Here is a 26,200-nt window from a genome sequence, read left to right as displayed (position 1 = left end):
TACCAGCCTCCAATAAGCTCTCTCATCAGACACAAACCTTTTTCGACAACCGCAAAAATGCCATGTCCAACGACTCGGAACAAGTGCGTGACGGCGTCCGGCACGTTCAAGCCGCAAATTCTCGATATGGATCGAGAATGGTGGCGAGAGATCATCATCTATGAGATCTACGTGCAGTCGTTCCAGGATAGCAACAATGATGGTATTGGTGATCTTCGCGGCATCATCCAGCGGCTCGACTATCTGAAAGATCTTGGGGCGGATATGCTGTGGCTGACGCCAATCTATGAATCACCACTTGAAGATCAAGGCTACGACATTGCAAATTACAAGGGTATCAATCCCATGTATGGGACCATGAAAGACTGGGAAGACCTTGCTGCAGAAATTCATAGGAGAGGAATGAAGATAATGATGGACATGGTGTTCAACCACACCAGCTCTCAGGTGAGCGGATCTAGTGCCGAAACATCATTACTTCTGCTAATAGTTGGTCAGCATGCATGGTTCTTGGAGTCGAAGGAAAGCCGAGAAAACCCGAAGAGAGACTGGTACTTCTGGCGAAGGGGAAAGATAGGCAAAAATGGAGAGCGCTTACCTCCTAACAATTGGGAAAGTCTGTTTGGAGGTTAGCAAGTCTCTCTATTCAGCCAGCCAAGCAATGCACTATCATACTAATGCATCACATAGGTCCGGCATGGAAGTATGATGAGCATACAGACGAGTGGTGTAAGTCTTCCAGATATAGGGTTTACGCCAATGATAGAAGGCTCACCAATAACAGACATGCATCTGTTCTCGCCATCCCAGCCAGACCTGAACTGGGACAACCCTGAGGTGCGGAATGCAATTTTCGACGTTATTGATTTCTGGGGACAAAAAGGAACAGACGGCTTCCGGGTATGTCAACCATGACCCCCGAATAGAGATGTTTCTGACGAGACCTATTTGTCCTAGTTTGATGTTATAAACCTTGTCTCCAAGACACCTGGTCTTCCGGATGCACCCATTGTGAACCCTGATAAGTACGAGCAACCTGCCGTGCCATTATTCACGAACGGGTAAGCCTCCCAGGGAAAGCAACTCGAAGCACTGAGCTCTGACAAGACCCAGCCCTAATATCCACAAATATATGCATGAGATGAATCGCAACGTGCTGAGCAAATACACCAATTGCACAGTTGGTGAAATGCCGTGTGGTGTGGACGAATACGAGTCCAGTCAGTATGTGGCCAAGGAGCGCCAGGAGCTCTCTATGGTTTTCCAGTTTCACCATATGGATCTGGATGGTGAAAATGGAGACAAATGGAAGCCTCGCAAGTGGGAACTCTGGGAATTTGAGAAGGTGTTCAGGATTTGGCAGCAGCATATGCTGGGCAACAACGGTAGGTGACCACTCAATTCATCCTTGGGAAGCAAGAGCTGAGAGACCCAGGTTGGAATTCTCTGTATCTTGAGAATCATGACCAATCCCGGTGTGTGTCACGATTTGGCAACCCTGATCCGCGATACAGAGCCGTGTCAGCCAAGATGTTGGCTACAATCCAGCTCTCTCTGAGAGGAACCCCTTTTATCTACCAGGGCCAGGAATTGGGTACCCCACATCCGCAGAACTGGAAGATTGAAGATTATAACGATGTTGAGACCCATGGATACTACAACGCGTAGGCGATTTTCAGCCAATCTTCCCTTGGTTTATCATTTACTGACTCATTTTACAGTCAGTACAAAGCTCGCAAGGAAAAAGATCCCTCCAAGGAGCCTGACATGTCCGATGTGATGGATGTCATTCGCCTCAAAGGACGGGACAATGCGCGTAGCCCTATTATGTGGAATAATGCGCCCAATGCAGGCTTCACTTCACCAGATGCCAAACCTTGGCTCCGAATGAACGATGAATATGCCGATGTCAACGTCCAGGCTCAGAATCGTGATCCCGACTCGGTCCTGAACTACTACAAGAAGCTGTTGCATATCCGCAAACAACATCCGCTGATGGTATGATTAATCATAATGATGAAAGATGAGCTAGTTAAACATGCTGACCGGAGGTTCCAAGTGGTACGGAGTCTATATTCCTATCAATGCGAGTGACCCCAAGGTCTTCTCTTTCCTGCGGACTCAAGGGCCGTGGCGCACCTTGATCTTCTGCAACTGGTCGGCGGAAGAGTCCGATTTTGAGATTCCCGAAGAGATTGACGTTGACTTGGCTATCATGCTCATCGCCAACTACCATGTGGATGAATATCAGCTGCAGCAGAAGGTCCGACTCAGGCCATATGAGGCCCGCATCTACTCCCTTCGTAACTAATCAGGCAGGCGATTTTAGAGCCAGGATAAGTTCAAGAAGTTCATTATGCATTGCTGAGATTGCAACAAACTGCTTATCGCTGGCTACAAAATTTCTCTCCTTTCAGGCGTCTTGCAGCTATCTATAGAATTGAGTTATATTCATTGACATAATCTAAACAGAACGAACTCTCATCATCCAACTCGATTGTTGGTTCAGTAATCCTGATCTGTAGCCCATATATTCCTAAAGCTCACTGCTCATTCTCAAACGGTAACCCCGACTCCTTCCGAATAGCTCCATAGACAGCCGCGATATCCCCTTTCTCGCCCTTCTCGGCCTTGACCTCCTGCAGATACGCATCCGTGACCTCAACACTACGCAGCCGCATACCAGCCGCCTCAGCCAAGCTGGCCGCATGCCGCAGGTCCTTTCGCGCCAAGTCCACCGCGAAGAGCGGCTCCTCACGCTTGTAGTAGTCGCCCGTACACATCCGGTCCGCGTATTTCGCGAACATGCCCCCAACCAGCGCATGCACCCACTGCTGGTAGACATCAGCCCCGAGCCCGGACTTCTCCGCCGCCACGAGCCCCTCTGCAATTGACTCGACCGTGTTGAGGATGAGCGTGTTGCCCAGGACCTTGAGGGTGCTGGAGCGGCCGACGTCGTGGCCACTCATGTCGATTGTGGCGCGGGCAGTGACGCCCTCGAAGAATGGCCTGATGCGGTTGATGGCGGCTGCATCGCCGGCGGGCACGACAACCAGCTGGCCTGCGTCTGCGAATGCTGGCGCGCCGAAGACGGGACAAGCGATGAAGGAGGCGCCGCGGGGGTTTAGGGCGGCGTGGATTCGGCGGGAGGTGTCCGGGTGGACGGTTGAGCAGTCGACGACGACCTTGGAGGTGAGGTCGAGGGAGGAGTCGGCGAGAATGGTGGTGATGATCTGGTCGAGGGCGGGATCGTCACCGACACAGATGAAGATGATGGAGGCATCCTTGACGGCTTCGGGGATGGTGGAGGCGACGGTGACGGGGGCTTTGGTTGAGCCGAGGGATTCTGCGAATGCGGAGGCTTTGGCGACGGTGCGGTTGTAGAGGGTGAGAGAGGACTGGGGGCCTTTTTGAGCGATGTTCTTGCTCATTCCCTGGCTTGTGTCAGCTTGTTTATCGGGTGGGATAGATTTGAAGATATACCCGTCCGATGTTTCCGAGGCCAATAAAGGCTACGCTTTCACCAGCCATTTTCACAGGTACACTAGGAGGAAGTAATATACAGCAGCACTGAAGTAAAAAAAGGAAACTGTTTGAAGATGGCAATGCTAGATGCCTTCTTTATTGTATGAAAACAACTGCGGGGCAGAGTAGACGGTGCGGGGAGAACACAGTGTAGATAAGCCGGTACCGGCAAGAAGATGACTTCAATTCACACTCTACGTGAGGCAAAAGTGAGGGGAGAATCATTCCATTTAACTACCTAGGAGCGTAAGGCACCTTTCTCTGTGCATCCTCTCTAACTCAAACAAACACTGTCCTCCGATTTCTCCCCAGGCCGTTAACGGCATCCGTCCTTCCCGCGCGGTCCGCACGTTCCCACCTGTTCTGAATCTCAACCACCACCAGACTACAATCTCAACTCAGCAACAGACCGACCCCTCCCCAGATCGAACACACTGACTTCTAACCGACCCCTGCTTCGCCGCAACGTTGTAGGGGTCGGTTAGAAGTCAGGGAAGCATGCACAGCTGAACAGCTTCCTCTAGTACAAGGCGTTCAGAGTTCCCAACGCGATCTCCTATGAAGTAAGCACCTCTGGGGCTCTCTCCTCGTTTCCGACTGCCAGCTGTTGCACGTTCACCTCTCCTGCCTGGTCTTTCTGAGGTTGATCCTTCTTGTCTTCGCCTTTCTTCTGAGCCTTGATAACCTCGATGATTTTCTCGCAAGCGACGACGCGTCCTTCCTGAGGACCCAACTGGGCGGCAAGTGTTTTTGCGTTGGCAAAGATTCTGGGACTGTCATTGCTGGCCAAGACTCGAATCAGAGCGCGCCCCAAGTGCTTTCCATTGATAGCTGGAGCGGTCTTTCTGTTGGCCCAAAGACCAATTTTCAGCCACTCAACGCGGGCAGCGAAGTCGTAAGTGTCGAACCAAGTGGGAAGGATGACCTGCGGAACGCCAGCTCTGCGAAGTCATCGTCAGTCGAAGCTGCAAGGACGGAAGTGTTGGCTCGCAGACTCACCTGATTGCCTCGTGGAAGGAATTGGAACCACCGTGATGAATGATGCATTCGATGTGGCCGCTCATCAAGAGAGACATGGGTTCGACACGCAGCCAGTCAGTGATACGCACGCGTCTATCTGCGATAGCGCCGCGAATGCTCTCGAATGCCTTGTCCTCAACGTTAATCTCCGGATTCCACTTCAATTTCCAGAGGATCTGGGTTTCGGGCCTCCTCTCGAGCAGCAGGGCTATGCCTTCAGCGAACTGTCTGGCCGTGGCATTATTGAACACGACATGAGAGCCAAAGTTGGCGAGGACAGTGGGACCGCGACGGACAAACCTGGCCAGATCCGCATTCTCTGTTTCCAATGCGTCCCAAGGACGGACGATGGGGCCACAAAGAGTGAAGTTGCTAGGGACACGGCGAGAGAACTCGTACTCTTTCTTCGAGGGGACAAGAAATGGGGTTTTGTCACCGGAGCGGGAGATCATACCAGGGGTCTTGCCGCTGAGTTCGTTCTCGTTACGGTATCTCTTCAACTCCTTTAGCTCAGATGAATTGTGGATGGCCAGTCCGAGCCCCAGAACCAGAATGGTGTTGGGAATGACCTGGTGCAGGGGCAAAGGGTACAGGTATCCAGAGCAGAGTCTATTTAAGTGAGTCAACACAAGAAGTCGCTGCAAGATGGAGCTACTCACGCGGGAAATTTCCAGAAGTTCGCGAGTCTTGGCTGACAGTGGTCCTTGAGAGTATTGGGACTCAGGACGAGATACGGCATCTTCAGCTTGAGGCACGCATCGATGGCCGGAGCAAACAGTGGATCAACCACAACGACGACTGGCTGGATATCCTGAATGACGGAAAAGCACTGAAAGTACACCGCCATGTATTCGCTTCCGTTCCAAGGAGCAAGAGCGTTGATCAGCACAGACTTGTACGCGCTCATGGCGCCCCTCAGTCCGACACGATGATTGTTGAAAGTACGGCGGTTACCGACCTTCTGCATGTACGCGTCTTGCATCGACAGTCCGCACAGCGGATGGAAAGTAGCTTCCTGCTGAGCGGATGCGAGGCTTTTGGCACGTGCATTCACCATCGTGACAGTAGGGCCAAGCACGGGGAAGGAGGCGATATGCACATCATACTCGGGACGCAGGAGGAATTCATGAGTGACAGCCAGACAAACAGAAGACTGTCCCAGCTCACTGTTAGTGAGGAAGAGGACTTTGGCTTTCTCGTCTTCGTCCATCTTGACTGGACCTTGACTGCAATGAACGTGATGAGACTAAACGAAACAAATGAGACGTGACGAAGCAATGAAACTTGATCGTGAAAGATGATACACTTGGAGCTAAGCGAGCAGCGACGAGAGTATGAGAGAATGGGTGATTGCGGAAGAAAGTGATGGTGATGAGAGAAGGAGAAGAGAAAGAAAAGTGAAAATTGTGTTTCGTGTGTGTGTTGATAAAGAGGTGAACGACTCAGCGACTCACACGGCACATGACGCCTAAGTACGCTGTCACAGCGATGCGATATCTCGGCGTCAGTCAGAACTGTCAAGTGCTGGCGCTTTACTACTCATAGGAATACTACGCCCTGGCGGCGATGTACCTAGTTGAAGAGAATCATTTGGCCGCACGGTCATGTTCATGAAGCCACAGGCGCAATCCTCTTTATTCTATCTCCATACACTGATTTCCTTATGCCTTTGGGGTGATTGCGACGACAAGAAAGCCAGAACATGGTCATCATCCCTTTACCAACAATAAATAGTCTCTGCTGATCGTTTCCGGGCCCGGCTACCAGCCTCTCGTTACCACAGTCCCCTAAATGCAGGTATTTACAGACACGATCACTACCTTCCATCGCAACATAGGAAGCCAAGTCAATTGCCGCGGGAGACACATTGAGTACACGGAAGAAGTAGAGACTCAGATACACCTTCCGCTAACTACTGCGTCGTTTCTAGATGCCCTGCAATTGCACGACATAGAGACCTACCCGAATCCCGGATGGCTGACGGGATGACGACCGATTCATCAAGCGGCTGAGAAAGAGAGGCATCCACATACTCGTAAGAGTCATCTCAGGCCTCGAAGCTGACGTTCGACTAGAGCTTGCTCATAGCTCATGTCACAGATGTCTGCGGTAAGTCTGCGTATGGATTATAGATGGAAGGCGCGCCGTTCTGCGATGCTAACGGAAAAGATATGTGTCTGCGCAGGCATATGAGCCGATAAGTAATCCTTGAGCAACGTTGACTCCCGGCAAAACTAAGGGTTGGATGGTCGCGGCTTGGAAGTCTGGAGTATAAGACACGCTACGTCAATCTCAAACCAACGGAGTCTTTTGAACGTGGTATGTATGGTTAGGACTACATTCCTGTATGTCTCGCCATTGTGCATCTTGCTTCGTGCGAGCAATGTCGGGCAAACTTGTGATTGAATGTTGATTAGGTTCTGTCCGATCTCATCTATATACAATTGGGTCAGGTTACTAGGTATGAATAACTCGGAGAGGTCGTGCATGTTAACGCGTCATTTACACAAGCGTTCTGCCGACACGTTCTGCTCTCGCTCTGCTCAACAACAGCCAAGAATAGATGCTACCACATAGCTAAAATCTGCGCGGTGACAGGAACTCCAGTTAGATTGACGGAGAATGAGTCAAGTCATGAAGGCGACACATGAGGCATTTTTAGGTATGACAAGCTAATGCACATCACCCTTCTCAACTAATCCCTCTGACAATGTCCACTTATAGCAGAATTGCGAGTGTTTATTCGATCGATATCATACGGATTCTCCTCATACTGAGTCGCCGTGCGACCCAGCGAGCGCCCAGACATCTTCGACGCGCAAGACGCCCTCCTACTCATATCAATCGCAGATGGAACAGTGGACAGGCTGTCAGTCTCACTATCTCTTTCCACGTCAACCGCAGCAGCCTCCACCGCAGCATTGGCCTTCTCGATGACAGGCTCTTCGCGTCGAGCTTCCTGCTGACTGCTCTGTGCAAGACGTTGCATGAATGCGTCGGCCTCGGCGGCGTAGCGGCAACGCTTCCGGATGCGCGCGCCGTATAGATAAAACACAATGGGTATCGGGACGCAGGCTAGTGCCAGGAACGCAGGAATCGATGACGCCCAATGGATCCCTACGAAGCAATTAGCGGGTGGTCAACAAAGGGGTGATATCACGTGACTTACCCAGCCCTGAGTAGAGGTAGCTGGTGAAGAGGGGAAAGGCTGCGCCAAAGAGAGACCGGAGGGCGGAGTTTGCTGCCAGGACGGATGCAGAGTAGATAGTATATGCATCTATCAGGTAGTTGAATACGCTGAGAAACACGAGAACTAGCCCGAACCCAAAGGGTGCTCCGGCGGCAATCGAGACCATCCAGTGAATTGAGGGCGAGTTGGTCCAGGCGAACCAGAAAAGACCGATAGGCAAGGCAATAGCACCGATGATACTTGGTGGCAGGCGGACTTCGGGAGGAAGGTGACCCGTTGTTTGTCTGCACAATTTGGCGTAGTGCATGTTCTCTGGAAACGTGTAGATGACAGCGATGATCATACCGACCAGAATTCCTAGGAAAGCCAATCCTCCAATACCTTCATTCCAACCGCGGGCTTCCTGGAAGACGATTGGAAAGGCGGCAAAGCAAAGGTATAAGATACCGTAGATGATAGCCATATATATGCAAAATAGAAACACTATCGGCTCACGGAACAGAAGACGCCATGGCCGTGACAGTGCTGTAGTCAAAGTCTGCTGCAGCGACAGTTTACCTCGTTCGATGTCCAGCTTACTACGGTAGACTTTGCCACTAAGTTCCGAGAGCTTTTCAGCGCGCCTGCGCAAGAGAACTGGGGCGTACGTTTCTGGCAGAAAGACACAAAGGCATATCCAAATGACACCCGAAAAGATGGCCAAGAACCCTTCCACCCAGCGCCAACCAGCACCAGAGCCAAGGAAACCTCCAATGATTGGGCCGATAGCCGGTCCGCAAAGGGGTGCGGCAGAGAAGAGGCTGATAGCAATGCCCCGTTTGGCGGCCGGAAACATATCGGCAATACTTCCACCTGCATTGCCAAATGGAGACGATCCGAAGAAACCAGCCAGGAATCTCAGTATGATCAACGTTTGAATATTCCCAGAACCGGCACATCCAGCATTGAAGGCAGTAAGTAAGCAAAAAGTGATGGTGAAAACGTTGCGGCGACCAAATACTTCGCTCATCGGTGCCCAAATCAGCGGTCCGAACGCAAATCCAAGGACGAAAAGGGATATTCCTAGAGTGGTGACTTCTCTTGAAGAGCCCAACTCTTTCATGACCTCGGCCATGCCTCCCGAGTAGGCAGAAGATATCAACGCAATCGCCAGGGTAGTCAAGGAGACCAGGATCGTGAGCGACCATTTCAGAAAAGAGCTGAAATTCATCGGATTGCGCGAGTCGCCAGAAATCCAAACAACAACAAAGGGATCATCATCGGTGCCTCTTCCAGCGTAAGGGTGATTGATCACTTCGTCGGTGACCACCTTTTGATCAAAGACCAAGCGCCAATACGGGATCTTGGAGGCTCGGGGCGCCTCGACTTCAAAGCCAGCCATAGTTGGCGCGACGACTGTACCAATCTTCTGTTAGAGCCCGCATAACAAAAAGGTAGTAGGCTAATATTCAACCTTTAAAAGTCCATAGACTCACCTATCGATGTCTGATTCGATCGGAGATTCCAGAGATCATTTGGCCTGAGCTTTGTTCTCCAAATATTAGGATGACTCCTTTCTTGGATGCATCTTCATCTCTTTCTTCTCTGTTCGCAACATGAATGAAGATCGCCAAGTATGTTTTGAAAGCATAATGAGACGATATATGGTAATGGTATCGAGTGCCGAAAGAAGCCTCGGCAAGACAGACGGAATTGATTATAATCCAACATATTCACGAATCAGAGATTGCAGGGATCAAGTTCTTCGCCTAAGCCTCAGTTAGTCAATAAACCTTACGCAATAATACTGAAGGCTTGAATGTTATTTGAGACTCTTGTAGATTGCGGGTCCAGAATCCGCGAGATGAAAAACATAAATACGCCTCTGTCTCCACTGGCACGTTTGAATTCGATGTCAAGCGTACTGACCATTATCAGCGACCAATATGGTTGGAATTGATTTCTCGGATCCCGGCAAGATGTTGGATGTCAACGAGAATTCCGATCTGCATAAACATATTCGGACATCGTAGTGACTGGTAAGGTAAGTAAGGTAACCTAAAGCTGATCGATTCTTTTCTTTTCTGCTGTACATAGAAACAAGCAACGGAACCCAGGGCTCGGCAACCGGGCCCAGCGCTGCGTACCTGAACCTCTGAAATAGGCCGGCTTCCAGAGAAATTGGTAGATGCTCAAGACATCAACATCGCCCGTTATTATTCTCAAGCCTCTTCTTCTCATTATCATGATAGTTTCACCCCCTGGAGAATAATGCTGCTGTGTTCGGCATCTCCGACTTATGCTGGAGTCTGGACTCGTGAACCAGAGACCGGCAAATCTTGCCGATAAGCGGGCCCACCAAGTAGGCGAGCTTCAAGATATACCCGGAAGTTTGCTGCCGAGCCAATCGAAACCGACATTGACTTCCCAGGAGCAGAATCAGGGTTCGATGTGCAGTGTTGCTTCTTCTGATTGCTTCGGTGGTGCATGGTGGAGGAATAATTGTGGACAAAGAAACGAGATCTGGTTCGACAACGCTATTCCTTCTGCGACGCAGAGTTTTGCGTGGAAATCAGCAACTGGCTGTTTGTTTTGTCTCATGTGTGAAATGTAGGTAGAGGAGTTCGAGGTCGAAGCAACGACAAGCACTAAGCGTTTCGATCAGTCTGAAATTAAGAAGTGAGTGTCAGTACGGAAACAACAGGCAGCCAGATGAGAAAGAACATGCCTCTTCTGAGCGGCAGGACTCTAGTTGGGCCTTTATGGGTTTCCATAATAATGATCATGAACTTTTGCCGTCGGTGTATGGAGAGTCTCAAGCAAATGTAGTACCTGAAGGGAAGCAGTTGTTGCATGGTAGGTGAAGTTTGTTCACTGTGAGAAGAGTAGCTGCACATGACTACATGCCCTTAAGAATGCTCAACCATATACTATCACTTTGCTACAGATTCGACGAGGAAGTAATCCTAAACAAGTATTGATCGTAAGATTCTTCGCAAAACTGCCATCAACTACGTATATGGAACATAACTTGCACTTAAGAGAAAGTGCATACGAATTCAAGGCATCAATGACTGGAACTACTGGTGCTCTCATAAGGGAGATATATAAGTATATTGCAGGAAATCGTCTCCAAGCAGCTACCCACAGAGATATCCGACAGCATTTCTAATTATACAACTAGCTCGCGAATAGCCTGTGCGAAGAGGAGATATATAACCACTTAATAATTCTATATCAGTGCATATAAGAAGTAGCTAATGAAAATATGCAAGCCACACCATTCTCCTTCAATGAGAGTGCAACCTGTATATCCTTTAACGTTCTGTTGATACTTTGAGAAGCTGCTCGTCGCCCTTCAGACAATGTATTCACGAAGATGCATGATAAGAATAAGCATGTGTTTGTCCTCAATCTCTATTCCACCCGAGGCTGAGTAAAAATTACAGCCCTGGTGTAATCTCGTTGGTCCTGCTGTGACTGTTCAACAGCCAGTAGCAGGCGTGTGGTACGGATATGCAATTCTGCAGTGGATAGCTGTCAGCATCGGCTCTGGTTCGCGGAGTAGCGGTATCACCCAGACCTTCAATATCAACCTCATAACTAGCAGGTGGCATCTCATCACGATGCATAAGAATAGGGAATTGCTGTTGGGAGGCCTCCTTCTGTCGTACCCGAAGTTTGAGACCTACATTCTGGCCTGTGTCGACCCATAGAATTGGACCGTCGGTTGAGTTGCTGGGGACATCGCTACGACTCCTCTGTCCTTGGTCCCTTAACCAGTCTCGGAAGAGCCTGACCACGCCATCTACGACCTCGATGGTGCTTAAAAGGAGATCAGTTCCGGGCACTACCTTCACCACACTCACGACGACGCATAACTGGGAGAAATTCTCGAAATCTTCAAGATTGACAGGCCTTGTTACAGCCGGATCCTCTTTGCCGAGTTCACCCTCAAGGAGGTCTATCAAAGTTGTTGTCAGCCTGGTCCAAACACATGGCTTTCTTCCTTCCGGATCTGTCACGCAGGCCTCATACCCGAAGATGGGGTTATCCTCGCTTCACCACCTATCTGCTCAATGGTCACCTCTGGACGAAATCGTGAATAGAGAGAGGTCAGTCTTCCTAGTCGCTTGGCCGTGTCTACGTCCTCGTACAACGAGCCCTTCCCCTCATATCGGTCGCTTAAGCCATCTGTGCCAAGATACTTGCAGAACACGTGCGGTTCGGTAAGCTTAGAGCTTGGGTGAAAGCATTCGAGGATAAGCTTGTACTCTTTCAGGGCCGCGGCTAGCAGAAGACGATAATGAATGATGCGTAGGACCAGGTCATGAAAGCGATGGGAGATGGTCGCTAAAGGGAGCAGGTCACGGGTGGAAAATGGAGATAGGATGTGCACAAAGACCTAAAATCCGAAATGAGGTTATATTAGTCTACGGCAAGGACTTAAGGTTATGATCCCTCATGGAATACCTCATTTGGCAGAGAGTAGAGATGAAGTTGCGAAGTCTTGCTGGAAGCCATCCTGCTGTCCAGTCCAGCCTCGATGACGTGGGGAGCCCGGCGTTTGGTCGGAGTTCATCGACCAGAGTGACGGCACATCCTAGGAGGCACCTTGAACATGAGACTGATCTCCCACAATCTCAAGGACAGGCACAGTTCGAATATCAGAAGCAGACCAGATTGTGGCTGATAAGCGTTGTTGATAAGCTCAACAGAGCTGCCCCTCATTTATCCGAAGCCCCTAGAGAGGTACTAGTCTACTGACGTCAGCCCGAGTCCGTTGCGATGATGTGTTTCGGCTCGGCGTGGGAAAATTCGGCTGCCCGTTCTTCAACAGGAAAATGGCCCGGTTTGCGATTGAGCTAGGAGTATGGAAAAACATGGCTAAAATGAATTTTACCGAGGCCAATTTTGAGCTCTCCTCGTATGTCTTGATTGATTGCGCTGGTATCGGGTTATTTGACTCCGTGGGATATCGTAGTATGGATTCGACCTTGGTATCAATAACAGCTCTCTAGAACACGTTCAGATGAAGACCGTAACATCAAGCAGTAAGCGTGCTCAAAGAGAGAAGCATATACAGACGGATTGGCTGATCTATCCGACCATATTCAGCCGAGCGTCGCGTGCTGCGCGCCTCAGTGAATGGAAACAAAATGGACCGGGCGGAGACGACCCCGCGCGACAACTTTTCCGGAGCCCCGCCGCATTGACCGGCCTCCTGGTTGGGCAGATGACATTGAACCCTTTCTCTACTGAACAGTTTTCCTTTTTCTTTCCTTTCTTCTTTTCATTTCTCAAGGTCGCTTGGTCTGTTCAGTCTTTTGTTGAAAATCCCCTCGATCAGCTACGATGGTTGAAACCGTTCTCGACGACATCTCACACCGGAGGTTCAACCCCCTCCGGGGATCTTACATCCTAGTCTCTCCTCACAGGACTAAGCGCCCTTGGCAGTAAGTTGAAAAGATACTCTTGGCGATGAAACATCATTGACCAAGTGATCGCGCAAACAGAGGACAGCAGGAGAGCCCCTCCAAGACCACCCTGCCCGCTTATGACCCTGCTTGCTATCTCTGCCCAGGTAACAAGCGCGCGCAGGGAGACACCAATCCCAAGTATGAGAAGACGTTTGTCTTTGTCAATGATTACAGTGCCGTCAAGGAGGAGCAGGCTTCTTATAACCCTGAGGGCGGAGATAGTGCGTTCCCAAATGCAGAGACGAGGAAACGACAGAGCTGTCACTGATGCGCAATCCTCCTAGGTGTCGAGTCATTCTTTCTCAAGGCGGAACCTGTGACGGGCAAATGCTATGTGTTGACCTTCTCCGCGGCCCATAACCTGACCTTGGCGGACCTGTCGCCAGCCGAGATCGTCCCTGTCATTGACGCATGGACCGAGATCTACTCAGCCCATCTGTCGCCCAAGTCTCCTCTGGCCGCCGTGGCTCCTGCGACCACACTGCCTCCCAACTCCCCCACCGCCAACTTGTCCAAGCCCAAGGAGCAATACCGGTACATGCAGATCTTCGAGAACAAGGGCGCTGCTATGGGCTGCTCGAACCCCCACCCCCACGGTCAGGTCTGGACCACCAGCTCGCTGCCTGAGGAGCCAGCGATAGAACTGGAGCAGATGAAGAAATACCGACGGGAGCACCAAGGCAAGCATATGCTGGAAAACTATGCCGCCCTGGAATGCCGGAAGCAGGAGCGCGTGGTGTTTGAGAACCAAGCGTTCTTGGTCGTCTGCCCGTGGTGGGCAACCTGGCCGTTCGAAACCATGATCGTCAGCAAGGAGCACAAGCGCGCGCTTGTTGACCTCAATGAGAACGAGAAGGCCCAGCTGGCCGAGGCCATCGCCGAGATCACCAGACGGTACGACAACCTCTTCGAGACGCACTTTCCTTACAGCATGGGCATTCACCAGGCGCCGCTCGAGGGCACCGACGAGGAGATCGAAGCCTCGTACCTGCACCTGCATTTCTACCCTCCGCTGCTGCGCAGCGCAACCGTGCGGAAATTCTTGGTCGGGTAAGTCCTCTACAATTCGCACCTTTGACATATCTGCTAACCAACCCAGCTATGAGATGATGGCCGAGCCCCAGCGTGATATTACCCCTGAACAAGCGGCTGCGAGATTACGTGCTTGCCGAGGAGAGCTGTACAGGAAGAAGATGGACGCGTGAGGCGAGTCTGAGGAACCAACTTTTGTATAAATAATTAGGTTAGTGCTAGGAATACCCATATCCTGTCTTGGAATGACGGATACGGTCTTGACCTCCGTCAGCTTAGTACCGAGCCGATGAAACAGTACCCCAAACCCCAAAGTTGTAGATGAGGTATCCATGTCCATACAGAAGTTCAAGACCGAGTAGCATTATTAAAACTCTACGCAGAGAGATAAGCTTCCCTCTGCGTCAACATCCAGGTCAACGTCAACGACGCAACAATCAACGGGCTCACAAACCGCCCCTTAAGCTGCGCACTACCGAAAGCCAACCACTCGCCGACAAAGTGGACAAGGGCAAGGCCAAAGCTCCAGATTGCAAGGTCGTATACAGCGGGAGTGGTGATATTATAGGCCGCGTACATCCGGACGACGGCCGAAAGGAAGGTCCAGGTGCCAAAAGTGCGGGAGGACAGAGGGGTTGCGAACGAGCGGCCATCAGCGGTTCTGGCATTGTAGAGCTGTGCGGCGTAGTTGTCTGAACGGTAGGATTGGAGGCTGTTGATCGCAGAGACCACGGAGACCTGTTCAGCAAGGATGGTCAGTTGTGATTCTGTTGGGATTTTTGTTTACAGCAGAGTCGAGCAGTAAACACACGTACCAAGACGAGCCATTTGGGCAGAAGACCCTCGAAAGGGGGTAGGTAGGAGAGGAGACTGGTCATTATGTAGATGGAAATGCAACTGCTATTAAATGGATGAGGTTACAGCGAGTTTGGTTGTCATATGCATCTACCTTGTGGACGATGAGGGTGAACACCAGACTAAGGGGCCGAGGTGCGGCGGACTATTGGTACAATATAACCCACTCCGCAGCCAGGAGTACCTAAGGTAGGGAACTTTAGATAACTTTGAATACCACCGAATCATCATAGACTTCCTTAGGGATATTGAATCCTTGATAGATATTAAGTCATTGTAGAGTATATGTCGCATTGCAGTGTCCTTACTCCGTATATATGTTTTGAATGTCCTGTCACTAGTGGATCTCCCTGACAAAATGTCCTTCTAGTTTCTACCCCGTATGCATAACGCTCTCTTATATGAGTATTCCGTGTCCTTGCTATATATACGATAGGATGGGTTAAATCAGGCTATAAGATATTTTCATATCCTAGTATATGTGCCATGAAACGAGTGATAAGCACCTTTTGTATAAGCTGTCCGCCGTAATATGGCCGAGGATGTTTGGTCTTGGCGCGATGTTTCTCCCCAACAATTTTGACTTCTCCGCGTGCGGCGCGCTCCTTCAATTGATAATAGCATTGTACTCCCGCCGACAAGCTTCTTTATCCTAACAACTGCAGTGTCAGTACGGGAGAGGTCGTCGCCATGGAGTTCCTGTCGAAGTATACAGCTTGTTTGTCCAATTGGGGGCTCAACCTTGAACCCGGCCTACAGACTGTGGGCGCTGCGGTCCTGCTTACCACGGGGAGCTTGTTTATTGCTTCGCGAGTTTTGACATTTGTCAGAGTGCTCTTGAGTCTGTTTGTGCTTCCAGGGAAACCGGTACGTTTGATATTATTATGCTGTTACCGAGTAAAGTCAACTTTCGTACTGACAGTAGTCAGCTCCGCTCGTTCGGCCCCAAGGGTAGCTGGGCAGTGGTTACAGGTGCCTCGGATGGATTAGGCAAGGAATTTTCTCTGCAGCTCGCTCGCGCCGGCTTCAACATTGTGCTCGTGTCCCGGACTGCCTCCAAGCTCACCACGCTTGCCGAGGAGATCACCACCAAACACTCCGTGCAGACCAAGACGCTGGCAATGGACTTTGCCGCCAACGACGACGCAGACTACGAGGAACTCAAAGCCATAGTAAATGGACTGGACGTCGCCGTCCTGATCAACAACGTCGGCAAGAGCCATGACATCCCTACCCCGTTCGCACTGACCCCCGAGGACGAGATGACGGATATTGTGACCATCAACTGCCTGGGCACCCTGCGCACTACGCAGTTGATCATCCCCGGCATGATGCAGCGCAAGCGCGGTCTCGTGCTGACGATGGGCTCCTTCGGTGGTCTGCTCCCCACCCCTCTACTGGCTACGTACTCTGGCAGCAAGGCTTTCCTGCAGCAGTGGTCGACGTCCCTTGGCTCCGAGCTCGAGCCGTACGGCATCACGGTCGAGCTAGTGCAGGCGTACCTTATCACCTCGGCTATGTCGAAAGTGCGCCGGACCAGCGCCACGATCCCGGACCCGCGGGCTTTTGTCAAGGCCGTGCTGTCCAAGATTGGTCGCAATGGAGGGTCTCCGGGCTATGCGTACAGCTCTTCGCCATACTGGAGTCATGGTCTGATGGCCTGGTTCTTGACCTGTGTGATGCAGCCGATGGGCAAGTTGGTTGTCGGCCAGAACAAGTCCATGCACGAGGCCATTCGGAAGCGTGCTTTGCGTAAGGCGGAGCGAGAGAAGGGGAAGAAGAGTACTTAGCTAGGGCGGGCATTGGTTGGCTTTCAGGCTGTATGTGCCCTGACTAAGACAGCTAATGTTGGTGACTGCATGTGAATTAAGGTCCAATGTTGGAGGACATAGTGACCGAAGACTGATAAAACTATCAACAAGGATGAATAACGAAAAGATTTGTTAGAGTACGCTCCACTATAGACATCCCTGTTGGAACAGCCGATCCAGACTTGGTTTGCAGGGCGTCTTCGAGTGTTATGAGGTCGATGGCACAAGCCTTTACCATATCACTCCATGCTCCTGCTTGATGGGACGCTAACGTCATCGTTTATGGAGTGTCTTAAGGACAAGGCCATGAGGATAAGAGTCAACACTGTCCTTCGGTCAACCCTCGGCCAGATATCTTGCGTGCTGCCATAAACATCTAGAGGTCTAGATCCCAGCAATGTAGCAGGTAGTGCGAGGACATATAGATGCTACACTGTGCGGCCATTACACATTTTCACTTAAAATCATTCTCATGGACTGAACCAACCCTTGCCAAAGGCATTAGGAAACTACAGACAATATTACACCACGCCATTCCTGCATCCTGACTCCATAGTCCGGACGGCTTATCATCGGACTCGGTATCCTTCTGTCTACGTGTGATCAAAGCAATGCAGTAACTATTTTAGATTGTAAAGGTCGCATGATTATTTTGCGCCTTTTCAGATACTGTACCCTATGTAGAGAACTGCGTCCCTGTATGAGACGCGACAGTTACGACAGCAAATATTGCCACCATGCGCAAACCATTTTGCAAGACAGCCTCGACGGCCACACTACTGCACAAGTCGGCCCGTCACTTACCGAGTTGAGTGAAGCGGCATGCCGAGTCTCACCGAAGTCTAAAACGGTCAACTAATCTGTACGGTAATCACCGAGCGATCAAGATTACGTCCTGGAAATCCCAATCCCAGAAAGTCCGGTGAATATCCGAAGCCTGCACGTTGCATGGTACGCCAGATGGGTCCCTGGTCGGGTATCTAGACTACTTAGACCAGGGTAGGAAAGAGAAAAGCCAAGTTCAATGGCTGATGATGATGCTGATCGCCTGGTTCTGGCATTGAGATTGATTGGATGGGTGTTACGGAAGACTTCGGACGCTAAATATAACTCACATTTTTTTGCTATGTCGTCTCAGTTATTGATCATCAGTCTGTTGATCAACGGATGCGACCCGTTGACTGATTTTTCTTGTGGGTCGGTGGTGGTCCCATTACGGAATCAGTAGACGATGCTAAAAATTATGGTCTGTTGCTTCTTAAAGATGATGTTTTCAGATTTGAGACAGAAAGAGATGCGCACTTAAGTACAGTTACAGTGATTCTTGTGAATAGGAGATAGTTAATGCTACAAAACAGACGACACATAATAGAATCATCATAAGTTTAGAGAGATACAATGAGATTGAGATAATGACGCACTATGCCGACTAGTATGTACAAGAAGGCCCACTATGAACTAGTATGATGCAGATCCACCATCGGTGAACTAGAACAGGACGTGCAAAATTTTCATGGCTCGGGCTGGGCTTGCTGTACTCCATCGGCACACCGAAATCTTTCAATCCCGAGTCCGAATGAGCGTGCCGATCCTGATCGGTCGGAGTCCGTCACCGTAGAAGTGTAGAATCAGCACACTCTCTGCTTATCTATTCTCAGGACATTGATATCGAGAATTATCTTGGAGCTATAATCATAAGTAGTGACTAGAATACATATCGACAGACTTAAAAAGATATACCTCTACCTCTCCTTCTCTTCGTCACTCTTTCCTGCAGCCTTTCCTGTCCTGCTCTCGGCATCGTCTTCTCGGGCTCAATGAGCAAAATTCTTCCCGACGGCCCCACCGAATGATCTAGTGGTCAGCTAACCACAAACTAGGCGCTGCTCTCAAGCCTTGAATCATGATCTGCCTCGACCTTGGAAACGTTTCGCTTGGCTGAGGCAGCCGAGAGAGGTACCTGCTTGTAATAATACAACTTCCTTTTAGTCAATGTTACAACACAAAAATGAAGAAATTAAACACAAGGGAGGGGCCGATGGTGGATCCCCTGCTTGAGGTTGCTCTTCAGCTGGCCTGGACCTGAATCAAGGGACCTGAAGGGATTGAAGAATGAAACCTCAAATGAGTTGGAATCACTAACACAGTAGTTTGTATACAGGCAGTATGTCGCAATTGTATTCAAGATTCATCCAACTGTAAGATTGTAACTGACGGTGTAACTACATGTCGTGCTGTACTGAGAACTGTCCATCGCTCACGTGGAGTCCCAATCGGGAAATGCCCGTGGCATCACGGAGACGTCGAATTCTCAGACTCCATCTTCATCATCGTCGCATTCCAATCACATCCGTCATTCAGATCTTCAAATTACTCCGTACTTCCGACCATCCAGGTACGTACAACCCGATGAATAGTCTCTGCTTCGTGGAAATCACCTGTCCTCCTCTTCCTCCTCGCCTCTCCCCTTCTCCACTCCCCACTAGAATTTTCCAAGAACACCACCCCTCGTTCTGGTCGACGCTCCCCCTAGCTTCACTTGTCTGATGTCGCTGCGTACCGTCCAATCATCCCCAATGTTTCAGTCACTTTCCGACTCTTCCAGATGGGGTCCCCATCCATTGTGCCCCTGCCATTCCTCTGGCCCATGGGCGTACCCCGGGTGGAAGTCAATACTACTGCCGACGGATGAAGACTTTTCAACGCTCTGACTCCGTATATAATTTCCCCTCACTCCCCTCTTTTCCTTTCGCTCTCTTCCTCTCTTTCTTTCCTCTATCCCCGTGAGCCTTTTCCCCCCTCTGGATGAACCGCCATCATGGGTGTCTCCAATCTCCTATCAAAGTTCGGCAAGCCTGCCGTGGAACAGCATGAGGACTCGCAGGCTACTACTCCTGCCCGTGCCGACTCGACGCTGGAGAAGGACAGTGACCTCATCGATGACAGTCCCGTCAAGTATCTTACATGGCGGTCCTTCATCCTGGGTATTGTCGTCTCCATGGGTGGTTTCGTTTTCGGTTACGCAACTGGTAAGTTATCTCTCTAGGACCTGTCTCATCGGTTACAATCGCTCACGATTTCACTATAGGTCAGATCTCTGGTTTCACCACCATGGATGACTTCAAGAGAAGATTCGCCGAGGTCCAGCCCGACGGATCATACAAGTTCAGCAACGTTCGCAACGGTCTCATCGTCGGTCTTGTACGTGATCATCATATAAACGTCGCATCATTCTTCGCTAACCACTCGAACAGCTGTCGATTGGTACCATGATTGGCGCTCTGGTCGCTGCTCCCATTGCTGACCGCATGGGACGCAAGTTCTCAATTTCCTTCTGGTCTCTGATCCACATTGTCGGTATCATCATTCAGATGGCCACCGATAGCAAGTGGTACCAGGTTGCCCTCGGTCGTTGGGTGGCCGGTCTGGGTGTTGGTGCGCTGTCCAGCATCGTTCCCATGTATCAGAGTGAATCCGCTCCCCGTCAGGTCCGTGGTGCCATGGTCAGTGCCTTCCAGCTGTTCGTGGCCTTCGGTATCTTCATCTCGTACTTGATCAACTACGGAACCGAGACCATTGAGTCGACCGCCTCCTGGCGTATCACCATGGGCATTGGCTTTGCCTGGCCCCTGATCCTTGGTGTGGGAACCCTCTTCCTGCCCGAGTCGCCCCGCTTTGCCTACCGCCATGGCCGCATTGATGAGGCACGCAAGACCATGAGCAAGCTCTATGGCGTTAGCCCCAACCACCGTGTGGTTGTGCAGGAGATGAAGGAGATGAAGGACAAGCTGGACGAGGAGAAAGCTGCCGGCGTCGCTGCCTGGCACGAGATCTTCACCGGTCCCCGCATGTTCTACCGTACCGTTCTGGGCATTGCCCTGCAGTCCCTGCAGCAGCTCACCGGTGCCAACTTCATCTTCTACTATGGTAACAGTATCTTCACCTCCACCGGTCTGAACAACAGCTACGTCACCCAGATCATCCTGGGCGCTGTCAACTTCGGTATGACCTTGCCTGGTCTGTACGTTGTCGAGCACTTTGGCCGCCGGAACAGTCTGATGGTCGGTGCTGGCTGGATGTTCATCTGTTTCATGATCTGGGCCTCCGTCGGCCACTTTGCTCTCGATCTGGCGGATCCCTCCAACACCCCCCAGGCCGGTGCTGCCATGATCGTCTTCACCTGCTTCTTCATCGTCGGCTTCGCCACCACCTGGGGTCCTATCGTCTGGGCCATCTGTGGTGAGCTGTACCCCGCCCGCTACCGTGCCATCTGCATAGGTATCGCAACCGCCTCCAACTGGACCTGGAACTTCCTCATCTCCTTCTTCACCCCCTTCATCTCCAGCTCCATCGACTTCGCTTATGGTTATGTCTTCGCCGCCTGCTGCTTCGCTGCCGTCCTGGTCGTCTTCTTCTTTGTCAACGAGACCCAGGGCCGCACCCTCGAGGAGGTCGACACCATGTACGTCCTGCACGTCAAGCCCTGGCAGAGCAGCAGCTGGGTGCCCCCCGAGGGTATCATTCGTGATCTGCACCCCGCTCCCGAGGAGAATCAGAAGCAGGAGGGTCAGGGTCAGGTCGAGCACAACGAGCCCACCGAGATCCGGGAGTAAACATCCCGTCTCGACTCATGTACAGTATTTCTGGGGACGGTTCTGCAGTTTTTTTTCCATGTTGCATATGAATGGATCACTCTAGTTCGCTTGATGTGCATACTCATTGCAAAAGATACGGCGTTTAAACGGTTACTGGGAGCATTTAGACCATCAATCAATCATCAATCAATCAATCAATACAAATCAAATCTCATATCATCCCGACTTCTGTACAAACCCACTTTAGGCACTGTAACTGTCTGCCCTCTATTTGGCCAATAGGCTGTAGTTACCAATTGGTAGACTTTTGCACTTTACATCTTGACGTAGCAATTCCTCTGGCCCTAAGCATCCAAGTCTGCGGAACTGTTTACAACTCGACTATGCGATTCACTACATCTGATTGCTGGCAGAAACACATACAACGATCTACCCTTGAATTTTCAATTATACTTAATGCCATACCATAAATTGATTCTTGACTCTAGGGATATAGACCAGGTATTCAAGCGGTGTCATTCAAATCAGGCGGAAAGAAATGGAATAGAATGGAAGAATGAGAGCACAGATAAAAGGACCCCAACGCCGATTTTTGACACCCGTTTCCGTTTCGAAACAATATATGACTAAGATTAGGAATGGACTTCGTCTCATCGTCGACTTCGATCCTGACCACGAATGCAACGCGGATGCCTTTACCGGCGCTGGGTCTTGCCGATCGTACGCTTTCCGGTGTACTGTTGCGTGATAAAGTTAGTGGATGAGGGGAATCACAGAGAGAAGAAAAAAAAGGGGAGGGGGGGAACGTACCAGATGCTTGGGCAAGGAGGCGGTCGTGTGTCGGTCTGCTTCTCCGGCTCTGGCCATGCGGTTCATCTTCTTCTGGCCCAGCTTGAGAAGGCGCTCGGCCTTGCTGCGGGACGTCGTGTCCGTCACACCGTCCACCAGACGGTTGGTGGCCGCCTGGCTGCGGGCGCGGCTCTTGGCGCGGGCAATCGCCTGGCGAGGATCCGAGCCGTCGATCTCCATGGCGTCGCCGGTATCGATGTCGCTGCGGGTGGTGGTGCGGCCGCGTGCCTGGCTCTGGGAGCGGGCGCGGGCGGCAGCCGCATCGGCGTCGTAGCCGGCCGCGTCCAGAGCCTGCTCCATCTGCGACAACTTCTTGGCCTTGGCGCTGCGCGGGATGGCCGCCCGGTTCTTGAGCGACTTGCGCAGCTTGGCGTCGTTGCGCATCAGCGCGCGCTTCTCGCGGATCAGGTCCGCCTTCATGCGGTTGTCTGCGTCCTCGACATCCTCGACGCTCTCGTCCGAGTCGTAGAAGCCCTCCGCCTCCAGCTTCTCCTCCTCTTCCTCCAGCGCGGCCAGCTTCTGCTCGATGTCCGGGTCCACAAAGTCGTAGACGTTCTTGCCGTTCCAGACCTCGGGGATCTTGTCGTGCTTCCACTCGTCGTCGGCCAGCGTGTAGTTCTTCTTGAGGTCGACGTTGTACACACCGGCACCGCCGTTCTCCTCCTCGATGTCCCGCTCGAGCTTCTTCCGGTTCGGGTCGTCCTTGTCGTACTTCTTCAAGTTCTTGACCGCCTCGGGAATGAATGCCTCACGCACGCCTCCAACAGGCTGTGCCACGTGGATACGCGCCAGCACGTCACCCAGACGACCTCCTGGGGTTCCGGAGCTGTTGGTACCGGACTTGAGCTTCTGAGCCACCCGCTCGGCCAGGAGCTTGTCACAAGCAGCGTTCTTCACAGCCGTGACACCCTCAGTGGTTGCGCACGACAGCTGCAGCATCTCCACATCACCCGACTTGAGGATCTTCTGGATCTCCTCCTGGTATTCCGGTTCGAGATCCTCGGGACGACGGACGTCAATCTTGTTGACCACCAGGAAGACGATCTTGTTGGCAAACAGTGGTCTGATGCTGTGGAAGAGCTTGATCTGATCGGCGACCGAGTAGCCACATTGCTCGGAAAGATCCATGAAGTACATGATGGCAGAGCGAAGATGGGCAATAGCGGTAATGGACTGCATTTCAATCGTGTTCATTTCCTCCAGAGGGTGGTCCAGGATACCAGGGGTGTCAATAGCCTGGAATCGCAGGTACTTGTAGTCGAAATGGCCGACGAACAAACTCTTCGTGGTGAAAGCATAAGGCTGGACATCGACATCGGCACGGGTGATGCTGCGCAAGAAGCTGGACTTTCCGACATTGGGGTATCCACAGATCAGAAGAGTACGGGTGTTGGGGTCGATGGAGGGGAGACGGCCCAAATGCTGCCGAACCTGCTCCAGATAGACAAGGGGATCCTTCAGACGTCTGCAAATGGTGGCCATACGACCCAAGGCGGCACGCTTGAGCTGCTTGCACTGAAACAGAGACTGAGCATATTTGATGAGACGGACATAGTCGCGAGACACGGTTTCGATGAGATGCTTGGCGGTCGACACCTGGCCGAGAGCGATTCTGAAGTGGTCGGCGTCATAAAGGGTGTTCATCAAATCCTTGTCTGAGGGATGTTAGTTACGAAGCAAATGAAATCGCGAGTCAAAAAACATACGGAAAGGATGGATATCCTGCAATCTGGGGAATCCATCGAGAATTGCCTGGAACTTTTCGCAGAATGTTTCCTGGGTGTATTTGACCTTTCGAGTGTAGAAACCTGTTGTTGCGCAGAGAATTTTCGTTAGTGCCACTACTCTTCTTAGAGGACATGAAATCGGACGGATATGGTATCCGTTCACAAATCCACGCAAAAAGCTGTGAAATCGGCCATACCTCTAATACGACTGATCTTGAAACCCGCACGGATCTGTGTAGGGAGCTGTCTCTGTGTGCGACTGAGAACGATATCCAAGAACTCCTGGTTCGTTGGCACAGGTGGGATCTAAGCAAGCGGTGAAAAATCCATCAGTTTTTGGGATGTTCTGACACGGTATGTGAAAATAAAATCCATCAACAAGACAACTTACATCCTTCCAGGTCGTCTTCATGATGGGCACCGGCAAGAGAAATAAAACTTGAAAAACTCTTGCGATGTTTTCCGGTGGACGAGCTGATGGAGCGTTGTTGATAGACGGAGGGAAAAAAATTATTTGCGGGCGGTCGGGCGGGCAGATTTTGGCGGGCGGTGAACAGCGCAGATGTGGGGAGGGAAAAGTAGCGAGACTGGTTACAGCGAATAGATAGATGATTGATGAAGGAAAAGGATAATAGATAATTATTGCATTCTAATCATAATCATGTACATTGACTATCATCACGGGAGTATGGTTACACATAAGATGGCTGAAAACCCAGTCCCTCCGTCCCAGATCCATGACAGAACTCCGTTGCTTTTTCCTCGTAAAGCCCACCATCTAAGACCAAAAACCAGCGTGTGACCCATTAACATGCAAGCTCGTGGGGAGATAAAAGACAGAGTGAATAACAAAAAAAGATGAAAGATGACATCAAACTTGCCGAACAAGGACACGCAATACAGAACTCGAAGTAAGATGAACCATTGGTCATGAACTCATGATTATTCCTGGGCAAATTCCAGCACCTGATCCAGTTAGCATTCACAGTCTGAGGAGGCCATAACACCTTCTAATCAGTCAAGAAGAAACTCACCAGGTCAGTCCATCCGCCACCGCCAAACTGACACTTGCTGGGACCACGGTTCTCGAACCCAAAAGACTCGTAAAAGGGCACCAGATGGTCATGCGCAATGATGGAGATGCGCTCTGCGATCGCGGCTTCCCTGATCCGCTGGATATATGACTTCATCAAAGTGCTTCCGACTTGCTTGCCCTGGTGTTCCGGAAGTACAGCGAGGGAATGGATGGCGATGGTGCTGCCATACTCGTCGTGTCCGATGGTCTCTCCATTCTCCGTAACGACGCGTGCACTCCTCCAGTTGGACGGGAGCTTCATGGCATTGTCTGTGACAAGTTGTGTTGAGGTCCGCGTAGCAATGATATGACCGATCAACGTCGGACGCGGCTTGGGTTGGCCCTTTGGTACAATGGGAATGGTGAACAGGCCTAGACATAATTCAGGGCATTTTGTGAGGCGGTAGATGAACTGGCAGAGGACAGAAAAGGGTCAGGAGGACATTTCGATGAACTAATTGACTAGAAAACACACCTTTTCTCGGGAGCAGCGCTCGTTCTCTGGAAAAGCATTTTCGACCTCGACACAATCATCGACATTGGAAACCGTCAGGATTTGGACAAAAGGATGCAATTCATCCAACTTGGTGCGATGATGCACAGGCGGGCGCCGGAGCCAATATGAGAAATCACTGATCTCGTCAGGGTCGACTGCGACATAGTCTTCGTCCACCTCCTCGTGGTCTTCGTCGGCAGTCTCCAAGGGAAGACCATTCGCCATGGCAGCCTCTGCCCGTGGAGACAAATCGCTGGCTGTAGCAGGCAGGGAATAGTCTTCGGCGTTGGACAAGGGCTTGAAACCGGTCATGGTTTCGGTCTGATGGGTGGGTTCCGCCATGGCCAAGGGAGTTCAAGAGAACTGATCCGTTGGGAATACCGATAACTCCCAACTAGACTCACGAAAAGAAAAGATGGTAAAAAGACCAAGACTCAAATCTGTGACTGGCGCACAGATACCTAGGTAGTAATAGCGATGGCGGAGAATGATGGGGGAGGGCTGAAAATTAGAGGGGTTTCCGGTTCGGCGGGAAAGCCTAGAAAAAGTGAGTAAGTGGACTGTGG

The 26,200-nt window shown here is 51.0% G+C and overlaps 11 protein-coding genes across 11 annotated transcripts, besides 2 other annotated features; 4 read left to right on the top strand and 7 right to left on the bottom strand.

The window, feature by feature from the left end:
• Positions 1–57: 57 nt before the first annotated feature.
• NFIA_086850 (alpha-glucosidase) lies at positions 58–2,311 on the top strand (the record flags this gene model as incomplete). Its single annotated transcript, XM_001260626.1, has 9 exons — positions 58–447; positions 499–628; positions 691–729; positions 785–900; positions 958–1,061; positions 1,114–1,385; positions 1,436–1,664; positions 1,722–1,998; positions 2,060–2,311. The coding sequence occupies 9 exons, from the start codon at positions 58–60 to the stop codon at positions 2,309–2,311; spliced, it is 1,809 nt and encodes a 602-aa protein (XP_001260627.1).
• Positions 2,312–2,543: 232 nt separating this feature from the next.
• On the bottom strand, positions 2,544–3,531 carry NFIA_086840 (NAD(P)-dependent oxidoreductase; the record flags this gene model as incomplete). Its single annotated transcript, XM_001260625.1, has 2 exons — positions 2,544–3,434; positions 3,484–3,531. The coding sequence occupies 2 exons, from the start codon at positions 3,529–3,531 to the stop codon at positions 2,544–2,546; spliced, it is 939 nt and encodes a 312-aa protein (XP_001260626.1).
• A 550-nt stretch (positions 3,532–4,081) lies between these two features.
• Positions 4,082–5,755, bottom strand: NFIA_086830 (glycosyltransferase family 1 protein; the record flags this gene model as incomplete). Its single annotated transcript, XM_001260624.1, has 3 exons — positions 4,082–4,466; positions 4,525–5,154; positions 5,205–5,755. 3 exons carry the CDS (start codon positions 5,753–5,755, stop codon positions 4,082–4,084), a joined length of 1,566 nt encoding a protein of 521 aa, XP_001260625.1.
• Positions 5,756–7,240: 1,485 nt separating this feature from the next.
• On the bottom strand, positions 7,241–9,116 carry NFIA_086820 (MFS transporter; the record flags this gene model as incomplete). Its single annotated transcript, XM_001260623.1, has 2 exons — positions 7,241–7,662; positions 7,715–9,116. 2 exons carry the CDS (start codon positions 9,114–9,116, stop codon positions 7,241–7,243), a joined length of 1,824 nt encoding a protein of 607 aa, XP_001260624.1.
• Positions 9,117–11,131: 2,015 nt separating this feature from the next.
• Positions 11,132–12,238, bottom strand: NFIA_086810 (F-box protein; the record flags this gene model as incomplete). The annotated part of the gene is made up of 4 exons (XM_001260622.1): positions 11,132–11,238; positions 11,298–11,651; positions 11,753–12,119; positions 12,188–12,238. 4 exons carry the CDS (start codon positions 12,236–12,238, stop codon positions 11,132–11,134), a joined length of 879 nt encoding a protein of 292 aa, XP_001260623.1.
• An 831-nt stretch (positions 12,239–13,069) lies between these two features.
• NFIA_086800 (UDP-glucose:hexose-1-phosphate uridylyltransferase) lies at positions 13,070–14,399 on the top strand (the record flags this gene model as incomplete). Its single annotated transcript, XM_001260621.1, has 4 exons — positions 13,070–13,170; positions 13,231–13,415; positions 13,479–14,244; positions 14,294–14,399. 4 exons carry the CDS (start codon positions 13,070–13,072, stop codon positions 14,397–14,399), a joined length of 1,158 nt encoding a protein of 385 aa, XP_001260622.1.
• Positions 14,400–14,601: 202 nt separating this feature from the next.
• Positions 14,602–15,104, bottom strand: NFIA_086790 (Erg28 family protein; the record flags this gene model as incomplete). Its single annotated transcript, XM_001260620.1, has 2 exons — positions 14,602–14,964; positions 15,042–15,104. The coding sequence occupies 2 exons, from the start codon at positions 15,102–15,104 to the stop codon at positions 14,602–14,604; spliced, it is 426 nt and encodes a 141-aa protein (XP_001260621.1).
• A 667-nt stretch (positions 15,105–15,771) lies between these two features.
• NFIA_086780 (ketoreductase) lies at positions 15,772–16,871 on the top strand (the record flags this gene model as incomplete). The annotated part of the gene is made up of 2 exons (XM_001260619.1): positions 15,772–15,948; positions 16,011–16,871. The coding sequence occupies 2 exons, from the start codon at positions 15,772–15,774 to the stop codon at positions 16,869–16,871; spliced, it is 1,038 nt and encodes a 345-aa protein (XP_001260620.1).
• A 2,839-nt stretch (positions 16,872–19,710) lies between these two features.
• Positions 19,711–21,505, top strand: NFIA_086770 (sugar porter family MFS transporter; the record flags this gene model as incomplete). The annotated part of the gene is made up of 3 exons (XM_001260618.1): positions 19,711–19,921; positions 19,981–20,093; positions 20,147–21,505. The coding sequence occupies 3 exons, from the start codon at positions 19,711–19,713 to the stop codon at positions 21,503–21,505; spliced, it is 1,683 nt and encodes a 560-aa protein (XP_001260619.1).
• Positions 21,506–21,657: 152 nt separating this feature from the next.
• Positions 21,658–21,686: a microsatellite.
• Positions 21,659–21,686: a microsatellite.
• A 496-nt stretch (positions 21,687–22,182) lies between these two features.
• NFIA_086760 (putative GTPase NOG1) lies at positions 22,183–24,475 on the bottom strand (the record flags this gene model as incomplete). The annotated part of the gene is made up of 5 exons (XM_001260617.1): positions 22,183–22,224; positions 22,298–23,991; positions 24,043–24,144; positions 24,261–24,369; positions 24,455–24,475. The coding sequence occupies 5 exons, from the start codon at positions 24,473–24,475 to the stop codon at positions 22,183–22,185; spliced, it is 1,968 nt and encodes a 655-aa protein (XP_001260618.1).
• A 598-nt stretch (positions 24,476–25,073) lies between these two features.
• NFIA_086750 (polyamine acetyltransferase) lies at positions 25,074–25,976 on the bottom strand (the record flags this gene model as incomplete). The annotated part of the gene is made up of 2 exons (XM_001260616.1): positions 25,074–25,550; positions 25,614–25,976. The coding sequence occupies 2 exons, from the start codon at positions 25,974–25,976 to the stop codon at positions 25,074–25,076; spliced, it is 840 nt and encodes a 279-aa protein (XP_001260617.1).
• Positions 25,977–26,200: the final 224 nt, after the last annotated feature.

Source organism: Aspergillus fischeri, genomic scaffold (assembly GCF_000149645.3).
Source record: "Aspergillus fischeri NRRL 181 1099437636264 genomic scaffold, whole genome shotgun sequence".
Classification (NCBI taxonomy): Eukaryota; Fungi; Ascomycota; class Eurotiomycetes; order Eurotiales; family Aspergillaceae; genus Aspergillus; species Aspergillus fischeri.
The sequence above is the reverse complement of the archived record's forward strand: the minus strand, read 5'-3'. Positions and strand labels throughout refer to the sequence as shown.